Raw genomic sequence first — 12994 nt, 5'->3', positions numbered from 1 at the left:
CTACCCTTCAGAAGCATGCCTCTGGCCACCTACTTCTTACAGTTGGGTCCCACCTTCTCACAGTCCGTTCAGTTATAAACTCATTGAAGATGTTAGTGTTACTATCTGGGACAAGGCTTTCATGGGAGAGGGGACATTTCCTATCCAAAGCACACCAGTGTTGCTATGTCTAGAGAAGACCCAGTTTGTTGCCAAGACAGAATAGCATCCTTCATTTTCAGTTCCTCCAACCTAAGGCACATTTTCCTGCACACGTCAGATCAACTGAGCAGTAGGCAATGATGTCCAGGGAAAAGCAGGGAGATCAGAAAAACAATACAAATCAATGTTCCTTAGCCAGATAAGCTGTCACATACCTATAGTCCCAGCGAGGCTGAGGCAGGAGGATCATGAATTGGAGGTTGGTCTGGACTATGTCGTGAGACCCCTTTTCAAGACAAAACACAAACGTCTTTGGTTGGGCATGGTGGTCCATGGCCATAATTCTAGCACTGGGGAGGCAAAGGCAGGAGGATTGTTACAAGTTCTGGGCCAGGCAGGGCTACAAAACAACACCTTGACACAAAATAAACAAGCAAGCAAACCAACAAATAATCATTGTTCGGGGGCGGGGGGTGTCTGTGCCATATGTCCCCATAGGCTGACATCTCATGAAGACCATTGCTACATAGTTTTCTAGACATTACACTTGCAGCCGTTTTAATGTTTATAACAATACTGTGTGTCATTTTCCAAATGACAATGCACTGAAGATGACACAGCAAGGAATTTGCATCCTTCTAGTGCGTACCCTTCTCTGGCCCACCACAGTCCTGGGCTTTCTCGTATAATGAGAAATAGGAGGTGGCGGTAGGTAATGATGTCCTGTCCGTTTTCTTTCTCATTCTTTCCTGGTAGACTTTCTATCTGGTAGATCAGGTTATCATGACAGTGGGAGAATATGGACGGCCCTCCAGGTCATGGAGGACAGAGGGAGTCGGAGAAGGGGAAGAAGAGAGGAGGAGGGGGACACAGATCAGGGAGAAGGTGAGAAAACAAGAAAAAATTAAGTTAAATTAATAACAATGGTAATGGTGACCATCATCTACTAAGGTAGCAGGAGTCAGGGAAAAGGGCCCGGAGTCAATGCAAGGGCCCCGGAGGGTTTAAAACAGGGTGGGGCTCATAAGCTGAGTTTCTAAAAGATCCCTTGCCTTCTGTGTGGAAGAGACATTAGCAGGGGCAACATGGAAGGAGGGGGTCCACTAGTGGCAGAAAGAGTAGGTGACCCGGACTGCGTAACTGGCCATGGGGCTAGAAAACTGGTGATAGAGTGTGGATACTCAAGCAACAACACCAGACTGAAGGCAAGACCGGAGGAGTCACGGCATTCAGGAAAGGACCAAAGTGAAGCGTGGGGCTTTTAATAATGGGCTTCACCTCTCCTCCCCGTATGAGCCATTGCGGGGCTTTGAATCATGGGCTTCACCTCTCCTACCCACAAGAGCCATTTGGCCTCAGCGGCTGCCAGAGAGGGTTTTCAGGTACAGACTTCTACCTCCTTGTTTCTGAAAACTGGTTTTCCCATGTACATGAGACCTCCCAGCCCAGGCTCCTGCTCTCTCTGCCTGTACCTCCACCCCGCCCCCATCTTACCACAGGCAGAGTAGTGTGTGTGTGTTGGGGGGTCATTTCCTTCTCACAGTTCTTGAGGTTGAGTGTCTACTATCAAGGTCCTAGCATTTGGGGAGGGCTTCTGTACTGTGCCAGCCAGTGGCCAAATGCCAAATGGCAAAAGGGCTAAAAGAAGGGGCCAAACACGTTCTATCATTGGGACCCCACTTGCAGTCACTAACCCATCCCCAGGGTCCCACAGGAGCAGAGTCCTCCCAATATAACTACTCTTACAGGTACCTTGCACTTGGCAATGAGACTTGATTACTTTTATAACACACAAAATTTTATATTGAACCATTGCACCTCCTATACCTTGAAAATGGATGCAGAGGCTGTGCCTCTGTCCACATGTCCTGGGGGAAGAGGGAGAGAAACCTAGAGAGAGTGAGATCTGGAGTGTTGGGGTTCAGGAAGCAAAATTAGAGAACTTCCTAGTTGTGGGGTTTCTGGAGCTGCCTGGGAAGACTGCCCTCAATGGGAGACCTAGTGCAATTAGGTACCTACCTGTCCCTGCTGAGGCCTCTCTGAATTTACCTGCCCCAAGCCATTCCTGAAGCTTGCTCTCTTGGTTAGGAGTCAGTCTAGGCATGGCTCACAGGAAGCCGAGTGGGTTTCGTTCCTCTCCTCTTGCACGTAGTGAAGGGCTTTGGACAGTGGGTGGATCCTATTTTTATCAGAGCTAAACCCAGGCAATGGCTCTTTAGGTGGTGGTCTAGCACCTGGGAGACAGAAATAGGCACCTTCCATTATAGAGAAATAAGGCTGGGCCTTTATGGCCCTGTTTTACTTGGGCAAAGGTAGGCGAGCGGATCATCAGGAACTAGTGTGTGTAGAAGGGAGGTTCATGGCACCCCCAGGGGCAGAAGGACATAATGGATGGCTCTACAGGTGTCAGAGGGAGACAAGGATGTGGGGTGGGAACTGGGAACCATGGCAGCAGCAGGGTAAACAGCCTATGTGACCTGCTCAGCACAACTGCCCAAAGAGAACAGATTCTAGCAATGGAGGCCATTGGTGGGGAGCGCAAGCCCTGTTTTTCGCTCCAGAGGATTCCTCTGTACAGATAAACCTCCCACCACCCCGTGCCCTCTGGCCTCTGAATGGCTGCAACTGCTAAGGCTCAGCCCCCACGTCCCACACCCCAGTCAGCTTCTCAAAGCCTCTTTGTTTCTCGGGCTGAACCTGGCCAGCCCGGATCTGATAAGGCCTCTATGGGTAGATAGCAGCCCAGCCCCGTATGTGGCACTGCCCTTAGCCACACCTACTGCCTCGCACGCACACATCCACCTCATGCATCTACCCGAGATGGGCAGAGACTCGGGGACCTTCCTATCCCAGTGCAGGCATGTTTGTCTCTGGTGTAATCCTACCCGCGGCCCCCTCAAAAGCTCTGTCATCCCATGGAGAGACAAAATAGGAAAATGAGTACAACCGTTTCAGAGATGAACAAATTAGCTTCCCAGGGAGAACATACCTTGTGTGTGTTCGTTTCTTCCAGTAGGGAACTCTTCCTATAGGTCAGGTGTGCGAGACGCACTGTTCACACCAGGGCTTCAAGTCCTAAACACAAGTGAGGATAGCATTACTTCCTCATTCGCACATGAAGAAAATAAGGTCTGGAGAGGCGAAGTTGATTTCATATCAATGCAATAGCAGAGCCTAGATCAAAACCGGTGAGTCCATCTCAGGGGTACAAGAAGAAGGCACTCCTACCCATGAACTAAAGGACCAGGAGTCCAGGAGTGGCAGTAACTCTGTTAGAAAAAGATGGCCCTTGGGGAGGAACATCCGCAATGCTGTGGGGTCAAGGATGGTGTGCTTAAAAGGTACCCATGAGTTCTCTGCTATTCCCTGTACTTAGGAGAGGCAAGATCTGGCCTGGAGCTAAGTAACATCTAACAAGTAAGCTGTGTGGCTGCACCTAGAATGGGTGTTCTGGTCCATGGCCTAACAGCAGACCGCAGCAACTGTCAGCATGGGAGGGTGCCTTTGGGACCTCGTTCTAAGGCGATTCTAGGTATCAGACTCCCATTGTCAGGCTTGCACAGTGAGCATTTTACCTGCTGAGCCACCATGCCCCCACTGTTTTAATCTCTTAATCTCAAAAGGAGCAAACAGTGGACAGGATTAAAATCTAATAAGGAATAGATAAAGTAGCAAGTTTATACTGAAAAATTTTGGCAGACACACTTTAGCAAAGAGATCAAAGGTTAATAGCACCAATAATGCAAACTGGCATGATAAACAACACTCTAATGAAGAGAGAACCTTGTGCACAAACCAGAAGTGAGCTCTTTTGACATCTTGGTCCAGGAGGTCTTTCACATCCAAAAGAAGCCTGCTGTCATGTTAGTGTATCTTTACTTTAGGAAGGGTCTTGATCAGAAATGGTTCTTTCTCTGTCGTGTTGTTTGTTTTTGTTAAATCTTATTTTTAAATTTTGAGATGCATGGATGTGTATGCATGAGTGGGCTGCATGTATGGAGGCCAAAAGATAGTGTCAGAGCCCCTGGGACTGAAGTCATAGATAATTATAAACCACCAGGTAGGTTCTGGTGATTGAACCCGAGTCCTTTGGAAGAACAGCCAGTGCTCTTTACCCACCAAGCCACCTCTCCAGGCCCCCTCTTTAAAAGTCCTGTATCTCATATTCACAAGCTTTGAAACAGCTGTTCAGTTTTCTCTGTTGCCAGATGTCTTAGTTTCTTTTCCTGTTGCTGTGATAACATACCCTTCCAAAAATATTTTAACAGTAAAAGTGCACGGTTCAAGGGAACAGTCTAGCATGGTGACCAGCATGGTGAGTCCAAATGGGAGAAGTTTGAAGTAGATAGTAATGAATGTCTGTCTGTGGAATGTTGCCACCCACAGTGGGCAGATCTTCCCACCTCAGCTTCATCTAGATATTCCCTCATGGGTGTGCATTGTCTCCTAAGTGATGCTAGATCCTGACAAGCTGACAATTAATGCTAGCCATCATAACTAATGAGGAGTAAGGGCTGGGGTTGAATTCATATTTAGTTTGATGAATCCGGGCTCTTTCCTAAACACCCACTCTCCTGTCCTCTCAGGGGTACCCTCTATTGGTTTATTTTGTACTCTGGAGACTTGGGGTTAGGGAAAAGAAGCGAGAAAGAAGAAAGGAGAGAGGAAGGGGGGTGGCCAGGACGTCTGGAGCTGTCCGTGGTGCTGGTGCCTCAAGTCAGCATAGAACTGGAGAGCCAGGAGAAGACCACGTGGGCAGAAAGGGAAGGACAGTGAAATGTGACAGGCCCTCTGCCAATGAGGAGGACCACTAAGTGCAGACCTCAGACTTGAAGGACTTCATGTTGAAACCAAGACCCCGGCGCACAGTTGCTAGTAAGCTAAAACTTGCTTCTCAGCATTGAGTTGAAACTAGTATAGCATAGCATTACTGGCCACTGGCCCATCCCCACAGCCCCACATGCTGTCAAGTTTGGTTTCTCAGTTTTCTCCCTACACACTCTGGCTCTATCCCATGACCAAAGAACTAAGGAGTCAATACCAGGCAAAATGTGGGATCTAGGACACTGCTCTGGCCCACAGGAGCTGGTGTCTGGTCTGAGAAATCCAATGTCCATACTTTACCATTTGCTAAGGTTTTTTTGTTTTGTTTTGCTTTAAATACAACTCGCATTCGTTTCAATTTTACAGATGAGTAAAGAGAGGCTTTACCCAAGGAGATGAAGGGGTCTGCAACCCTATAGGTGGAACAACAATATGAACTAACCAGTACCCCCAGAGCTCGTGTCTCTAGCTGCATATGTATCAGAAGATGTCCTAGTCGGCCATCATTGGGAAGAGAGGCCCCTTGGTATTGCAAACTTTATATGCCCCAGTACAGGGGAACACCAGGGCCAAGAAGTGGGAGTGGGTGGGTAGGGGAGCAGGGCAGGGGGAGGGTATAGGGAACTTTTGGGATAGCATTTGAAATGTAAATAAAGAAAATATCTAATAAAAAATAGAGGGGAGCAGTTGGGAGGGTATGGGGGACTTTCAGGATAGCATTTGAAATGTAAATGAAGAAAATACCTAATAAAAAAATTGGAAAAAATATTAAAAAGGAGAGGCTTTACAATTTGTCTCACATTTTCCAGCTATTGAAAGATGGAGCCACATGCCTTTAATCCACATGCACTCGGGAGGCAGAGCCAGACAGCTCTCTGTGTTCAAAGCCAGTCTGGTCTACAGAGCAAGTTCCAGGACAGCCAGGGCTACACAGAGAAACCATGTCTCAAAAACAAAAACAAACAAAAAAAACCAACCAGCCATCCAACCCACCCACAGACAAACAACCAAACAAACAAAAACCAAGGAGAAAGAACCAGAACCTGAACTTGAATTTCCTAGGAAGATGAAATATCATGTAAATTTTTCTCCATTCCCTTACTCTTGGCCTACATGGATTTCTACTCTGTGGTAGTTTAGGGAGTAGGTGGAGGGAGAAAATTGTCTGGGAAGGAGGCTTGCATAGGAAAGGTAGAAACCCACAAGTTGGTTCTGAACAAGGAGTAAGCCTTTCCTTTGAGTTCTTCTGGCATACAACAGCTGTAGTGGTTAATCTCTGTTGTCAGCTTGACTGATTCCTTCAAGAGACATACCTCTGGGCTTGTATACAAGGGTGTTGACACAGAGATTAGCAGAGTAGGGAAGATTTACTGTGAATGTGGCATCATTCCATGGTCTGGAGGCCCTGGGCTGAATAAAAGGAGAGAAGGAACCCAGAAGACTGAAGAACGTCAGCTGCCCTGTTTTTTACTTCCTGATCTGTCAAGATGTGAGGCGTCCCAGACACAAGCTCCCATTGCCTTCTCCGCCATGCTGGGCTAGATCCTCTCAAGTCTTGAGCCCAAATAAATCCTTCTTCATTTAAATTGCTTCTAATAGGTGTTTTGTCATAGCAGTGAAAAAAATGTAACGAATGTCCTTCAGTTTTGGAGGGGTAGACCTTTCATCTGCAAGGGATAGGCAGATGTGCTGGCTGGTCAGCAGAGCAACCCTGGCACTTAGGTACACTGTCTTTGGCTTTCCATACCTCAGCACAGCAAAATCAGCCTCCATCCTTGAAGAAACAGAGGAGGGAGGTGTGAAAAGGAGAAGATGTTCCCTCCCAAGTGCACTGCAGAGAGGCTGAGGCTGGTAGAAGGAACACAGAAAGCTACATGGCTTATGTATAGAGATCAGAGGGGGAATGTGTTCGTTCATCCCTTTTCATGTGCTTAATCAATGAAACACTGCATTTTGGAAATTAATCAATAAAGCCTTCATGTTGAAGGCCTATAGCCCTAGAGGCTGGGGCAGGGGGATTTCAATTATGAGGCCAGCCTCGTCTACAAAATGAGGACCTGTGTCAACAGACAAACAAAAGAGAAAAAATTACCCACAACAAATAGATAAGGGAATCAAGGGTCAGAGAGATCGTGACCTTTTCAAAGCCTTACAGCCAGAAATTAACAAAGGTTAATCCCAGGCCTGTCTGATTTTCCAGTCTGGAATCTTCTCTATTCCAGGTGAAGCTGATGAGACGATACTTGGGAAGGAAGCAGGATATTGTGTATGCAGTAAAGCCCAAATTGCTAACTGTGTGCTTTGTCCCCCAGCCCTAGGCCTCAGACAGAGAGCTCAGGTCTCCCATCTATCCTTACTTTTTCTAATACTTTGGTCCTTATAATTTTCCTGAATCATTCACTTTCATTCACAGCCTTGAAACAAATGGCGTTTGTGTCTGTGGGCCTAAAGAGGACATGACCACTCAGATCCAATGCCTAGCATCTTCTAAGCTATCTCAGCTACTGAGAAGGGGACTTCCAAGGCAAGCCCATTGTCTGTTTCTCTCTCTTCACACCCAGCATCCAACCAAGCCTTCCCGGCTATTTAACTTCCTAAGCAAAGTCCAGTGTGTGGGGGCCTCTCCTTAGGAGTCCCCACATCAGCTGAAGTTACTACTCAGAGCTTCCAGTTATAATTCCATAGAAGCACAGACCACAGCACCTAATAACAAAAGAAACTGTCCTTCACTGTCCTAACCCAGTACTCACCAATACATAATCAAAAGATGCTGGGAAGAGGCTCCTCAGGAGAGGAGACCGAAGAACACATGGCTCAAAAAGTCTGACTTCTTTAACATCAGCTTTTTCTTATTGGGTTCCCTGAGGTCCCCACCAAATCCTGCATCAAGGGTCGGTGTCCTCAATCTTTTTTTTTTTTTTTTTGGCATAAGTATGAAAAGGAAAATTTGTTTATTCATTTCTATTCATCATTTCATTATTCATTATTCCATTACATTCAGTATCATTCATTCACTTATTGTCATTTATACCCCCACTTTTTTGTCCATAAGGTCCAGCTGAGTCAGGCTGATTAAAAAAAGAACTTGAAGAAAAACGAAAAAAGAGGAGAAATCATTACAGGAGCTCCAAATAGCATCAACGTCATCACGTTCAAAGTACAGCCTTCAGAGTCTGAGAAACCAGTGAGACACTCACTGAGTCCCACGTTCCTTAATCCCCAAAGAATTCCAGGCTTAGCCGGGCTGGCATGACTTAACCGACCTCCTGGACCTCCCTTGCAGCAGCCCTGCCCTCTCCCGCTCATGTGATCCCTCAAGTCAACTCAGGTCACTTTGTCTCCTCAGTCCATCGCCTACCTCCCACAAGTGAACCCCAATCCTCCAAACTGCTCGTTTATTTTCTGGGTTTGCTTCCAGATCTCTGAACTCTCCCTCTATAACCATACCACACCCCTTTCATTCTGAGGAGGAATGGGTTCACTGTTCAGGCAGTAAAACTCTTTAATTGCCAAAGAATGAACTTTGAGATTCTTGGCTTTTTCTAGTCGCCTTCACCCAATGATACCTTTCTCACAGCGTGCACACCAGTGCACAGACAAAAAAGAATTTCTTCATACATTAACTTTTGTCTCTCTTCAAACAAGTTAATTTTCTTTGGTCTCAGACCAAAAGATACCTGGAAGAGAATGCCAAAGGTGTCCTCTTTCAGCAGCAGAAGGAGCACATTTATAAATCCTATGCAGTAAGAAATAACCAGAGACTGTTTTCAATGAACCATCAGGATCATAGGGAATGGGGCTCTGAGTCTAGAGCAGTCTACTTCAAGAGATTAGGGAGGCAATCTATGATTTCTGAGCCCAACAGTAATCTATGAATAAGGTGGTCAAATAAAGTAATTGCCAGGACATCATGAAAATTGGGGAAACCATGTTTACCTTGTCTGGAATGGAAAAAGACCACAGTTGATACCACAGCAGGGAAAGTCTTGGACTCAAGATTTAACATAGGGAGATTAAATTTGAGCAGGCATTGACTGGGTGTGTAGCTTCGTGATGATCAAAGCTTTAATTCTTAGCACAAAAAGAAAAAATAAAATAAAGAAAGTTAAAGAAAAAAGAAGAAAAGGGAAAGGTAAGAAGAAAAAAGAGAGAAAATAAAGGAAAAGAAATGAAATGAAGAGGAAAAACAAAACAAAAGAAAGAAACGGACTCATTCGCTTTCTCTGAACCTTGGCTCTTTTGGGTTGCCGTCGTTGCCATGGGATACCAAAAGACGCTGTGTCCCGAGCGTCCTGTATCTATGGAGACCGTTAGCACAGCGTTTGCACGAGTTCTAAACGTTGGAGGCCAGCGAGAGGAACAAGTGAAAGGTATCTGTACTAAAAACCCCTTTTACAGGAAATCGTGGCGGGTCTTCAGAAAGTCCTTTCATTGTGGGCGAGATTAATTAGATGCGGGAGCCAGGAGACCCTGAGAAGCCCCCTAAGTACATTTTGTTCCCTTCGTTTTAAGGCTTCCTTCCTCAGCTCTACTTGACCGCTCCCTACCCTCACCCCTACTCCCAGTTTTTTCACCTGTCGTTTGTAAAATTTTAAGATCAGAAATTAGGCAAATAAAAGAAGCTGATAAAATCCCCCCACCCCGAAACTAGAAAATTGGTTTAAAACAAGCCCCCCAAACACACACACACACACACACACACACACAACTGCACGTTCTTTTCATAGTGAAATGTTGCAAATGACCTCCTCTGTTCCTGAAAAGGCTCCATGCTTCCTGCCTTAAGTCCCGGCTGGACCACTTTTCTACCCTATTTTGTCTCTTCTTCTCTGGCCTTCCAGAGATAGATTGGTGTGTTGAGTGAGGACTTTTTCAGAGAGGCAAGGCAGACTGTCTGTTGAATCCCCTGATGTCTGAGAGATCGGGGACTAGGAGCAGGACCTAAAGCTAGCCAAAGGCAGAAAAGTAGCAGCTCTCCTCCCCACTCGCAGCTTGCATTTCTTGGGTTCTGTCTGAACACCCACTTTACATTTGGAGGTAGGAAACTTGTTTTGTACAAAGTACCTGCTGTATCAGACCTGCTTGGTAAATGCTCTGTGAAGGAATGGCTGGGATGAAGACAGTAACCTGAAATGGTTTCCTCCAGTGTTAGAGAACCTTCTAGGAACGGATGAGTCAGCAGAGGGTTTCTCTGGTTGGTGGAGAGAGAATGAGTTTGTCTTTGGGAAATGTGTAAACTGCTAAAGGTAATCATGAGATTGTTACATTATAACATGGGGAACTTAATTAACCACATACTTGAAGAAGGAGTTTTTTAGGTTAAATAAAAAAGCAAGTCTCGGCCAAGCATGATGGTTCACGTCTTTAATCCCAGCGCTTGGGAGACAGAGGCAAGTGGATCTCAGAGTTCGAGGCTAACCTAGTCTGTAGATCTAGTGCCAGGACATCCAGGGCTACACAGAGAAACCTTGTCTCAAAAAAACAAGGAAAAGAAGGCAAGTCACATGCAACGATAAACAACTGTAGCGATTAAAATACCTGTTGAAAACCTCACAATACTGTCTGGATTGTTAGTCAAATTGATACTATTTAGGATATGGATAATCTTACTTAAAGAAGTGAGAAGAATACTAAACAATGTGAAATATAGAAATAAGTTCAAAATAAGTATTACAGCTTGGCTGTCCAGTGTAGTAGCTACTAGGCAACCTTAACTCTTGGGCACTTGAAATTTGGGTGGTCTGAATTGAGATAAACTGTGAATATAAGATGTGCTGGACTGGAGAGAAGATTCAGTGCTTAAGATATTCATTCTCAACATACACATGTTGGGTGACTCACAACTGCCTCTAACTCTAGAGCCAGGGAATCAAATACCCCCTCTGGCTTCCATCAGTACCACCTGCATGTGGCAAATACACACACACACACACACACACATGCACACACAAATAAAAATTTAAATTAAAAAGAATTAGATGCACTGCTGGGTGTGGTGGCACACTCCTTTAATCCCAGCACTTGGGAGGCAGAGGCAATCGGATCTCTGAGAGTTCAAGTCCAGCCAAAGCTACTTAGTGAGGCTATGTCTAAAAAACAAACAAAGACAAACAAACCAACCAAATAGCAAGTTGAACAGACTGCGGAGAACAAGCCAGTGAGCAGTGTTCCTCTGCTGTTCCTGCCTCCAGGTCCCTGTCTTCAATTCCTGCCCTGACTTTCCTGAGAGTTGTAAGACAAAGCTAACCCTTTGCTCTTCCCAGTCGCTTTTGGTCATAGTGTCCGTGACAGCAATAGAAAGCAAAGTAAAACACGTGTAGCCATGGAAGAAAAGGGCTACACCAGCCTTATTCCAAAATCCCTCCTCCATGTGGTTTCTGGAGTGGTACTTTAGGCCACTGAGCAAAGCTCTGGGCCTTTTGTTCAGCCTCGGGCCTCAAGGCGCCACCTCATAGCAATGGCACTTGTCAAAACAAAGAGCAAACTCCTCCTCCTCCTCCTCCTCCTCCTCCGTCTCAACGACGAGAGTCTTCTCTAACAACTCTCTTTTTCACTTCCTCCTCTGCTCCTCTCAACTCCAGACTCATCTGCAGATCTGGTAAGGATTTTTGGCTTTGCTAGATGCTCATCCAGAAAAACCAATGCCACATCACGAGGACCAGGGAGAACTGTGACTGTACAATGAACACTGTGAATGAAGATTTGTGCCTGAGTGCCAGCACACTGGGAAGTAGCAGTGTCACCACCCAGGTGAGGGTATGGCTGGGGTGGTGGATCAAGTGTGACAAGACCAAGTGGGGGCATGGTCACAGTACAATAGAGTGAACGCCTGGGGGACAGACTTTCCCATACACACTCTGGCACTCAACCATCCCTAGATGCAGCCCTGGGCAGACGTGAGTGCTGGGAACTAGTTTATGGTTCTGTGAAGGTAACTTTTATTCCTTTAAGGTAATTGTCATCTCAATGGTTTACTGCCTCAATCTGCTAACCTGGGCCTAGTCTTGGAAGCTTGTAGCCTCTGTACAATCTTACCTAAGCCTAGAATGTCTCCAGCCCCTGAGACTTACTGCTGAATAAGCTCACCCTTTCTTGTTCTTTCTGATCTCTGGCTAGCTGGTTCAATTCAGCTATTCTGGCTCTAACTTCTCTCCACACTGACTGATTCAAACTGGATTCTTTCAGTTTCTCCTGGCTTGCTCTGCTTAACCTCAAACTAACTCTGGCAATCTGTTCTAAACTTCTGGGTCCTTCTCATTCTCTGGCTCCTCCTGTCTTCACCTGGATCTAGCTTGTTTTCTCTCTGCAACCTGTCTCTCTATAACTGTCCCCAAAAAACTGTCCCCACCTTCTACACTGTCCCTCAAGTGGCTTCTCTCTCCCCTCTCTTCTTGTGAGAGTTGGGCATATCCTAGTCTGTCAAATCTTTTCTCTGATTTGTCGCTTTGTCTGCTACTGAATTAGACATCACTTTTAAATGTGAGTTCTTCCTTCTACAAACTTTACCTTCATTGTTTGGGATTAAAGATATGTACTAAGGCTGTGTCTGTATTCCAGCCAGGGGAATTAAAGGTATGTGTTAAGGCTGAGCCACACCACAGCTACAAACAGGTTTGTCCAATAAACAACACAATCTTGGGGTTCACATTGTGATCATATATCCTGCAATGCCATGCCCAAGGGTGAGGGACTTCATCACCCCGTAAGTGCTAAAAGCAGGATGGAGCTGGGAGATCTTTGTCTGTTTCCTAAGTCTCAACTTCTTCTCCTCTTATGCCACCTGAACAGCTTGTAGATACCCCGGACAGGAAAATATGCCTCATAAGGAGGCAAAATGATGTGAAAAAGAGGGTGATCTGGGGCATCGAGGTCGCCGAGGAGCTGCACTGGAAAGGCTGGGAGCTGGGAAAGGAGACCACAAGAACCCTGGTTCTGAAAAACCTCTCCCTGAAAACTCAGAAGATGAAGTACAGGTACCAGAATGAGGGACCAGGGACCTACCACCTGAGCCCTCAAGCCCCCAAGGTGG

The 12994-nt window shown here is 46.0% G+C and overlaps 1 protein-coding gene and 1 long non-coding RNA gene across 6 annotated transcripts in view; one reads left to right on the top strand and one right to left on the bottom strand.

Annotated features, from left to right (window-relative positions):
• Positions 1–630: 630 nt before the first annotated feature.
• LOC110303549 (uncharacterized) lies at positions 631–9188 on the bottom strand. Of its 2 annotated transcripts, none has more exons than XR_002378930.2 (4): positions 8902–9188; positions 3131–3216; positions 2161–2375; positions 631–950 (listed from the first exon to the last, which is right to left on the bottom strand). It is a non-coding gene; the product is annotated as an uncharacterized LOC110303549 (long non-coding RNA). The 2 variants fall into 2 exon arrangements; XR_002378929.2 differs by having other exon boundaries at positions 633–906.
• Positions 9189–9256: 68 nt separating this feature from the next.
• Positions 9257–12994, top strand: part of Cfap65 (cilia and flagella associated protein 65) — a 34240-nt gene continuing 30502 nt past the window's right edge. For 3 of the 4 annotated variants that reach the window (XM_085838404.1, XM_085838409.1, XM_085838400.1), the window contains exons 1-3: positions 9257–9335; positions 11547–11715; positions 12754–12990. In XM_085838404.1, the coding sequence (XP_085694530.1) occupies positions 11587–11715; positions 12754–12990 (366 nt within the window). In that variant the 5' untranslated portion in view covers positions 9257–9335; positions 11547–11586. The remainder of the gene's footprint in view (positions 9336–11546; positions 11716–12753; positions 12991–12994) is intronic. The other variant, XM_085838402.1, reaches the window with a different exon arrangement.

Source organism: Mus caroli, unplaced genomic scaffold (assembly GCF_978045245.1).
Source record: "Mus caroli unplaced genomic scaffold, Mus_caroli_1 scaffold_1, whole genome shotgun sequence".
Taxonomy (NCBI): domain Eukaryota; kingdom Metazoa; phylum Chordata; class Mammalia; order Rodentia; family Muridae; genus Mus; species Mus caroli.
This window is presented reverse-complemented; position numbering and strand designations above follow the sequence as displayed.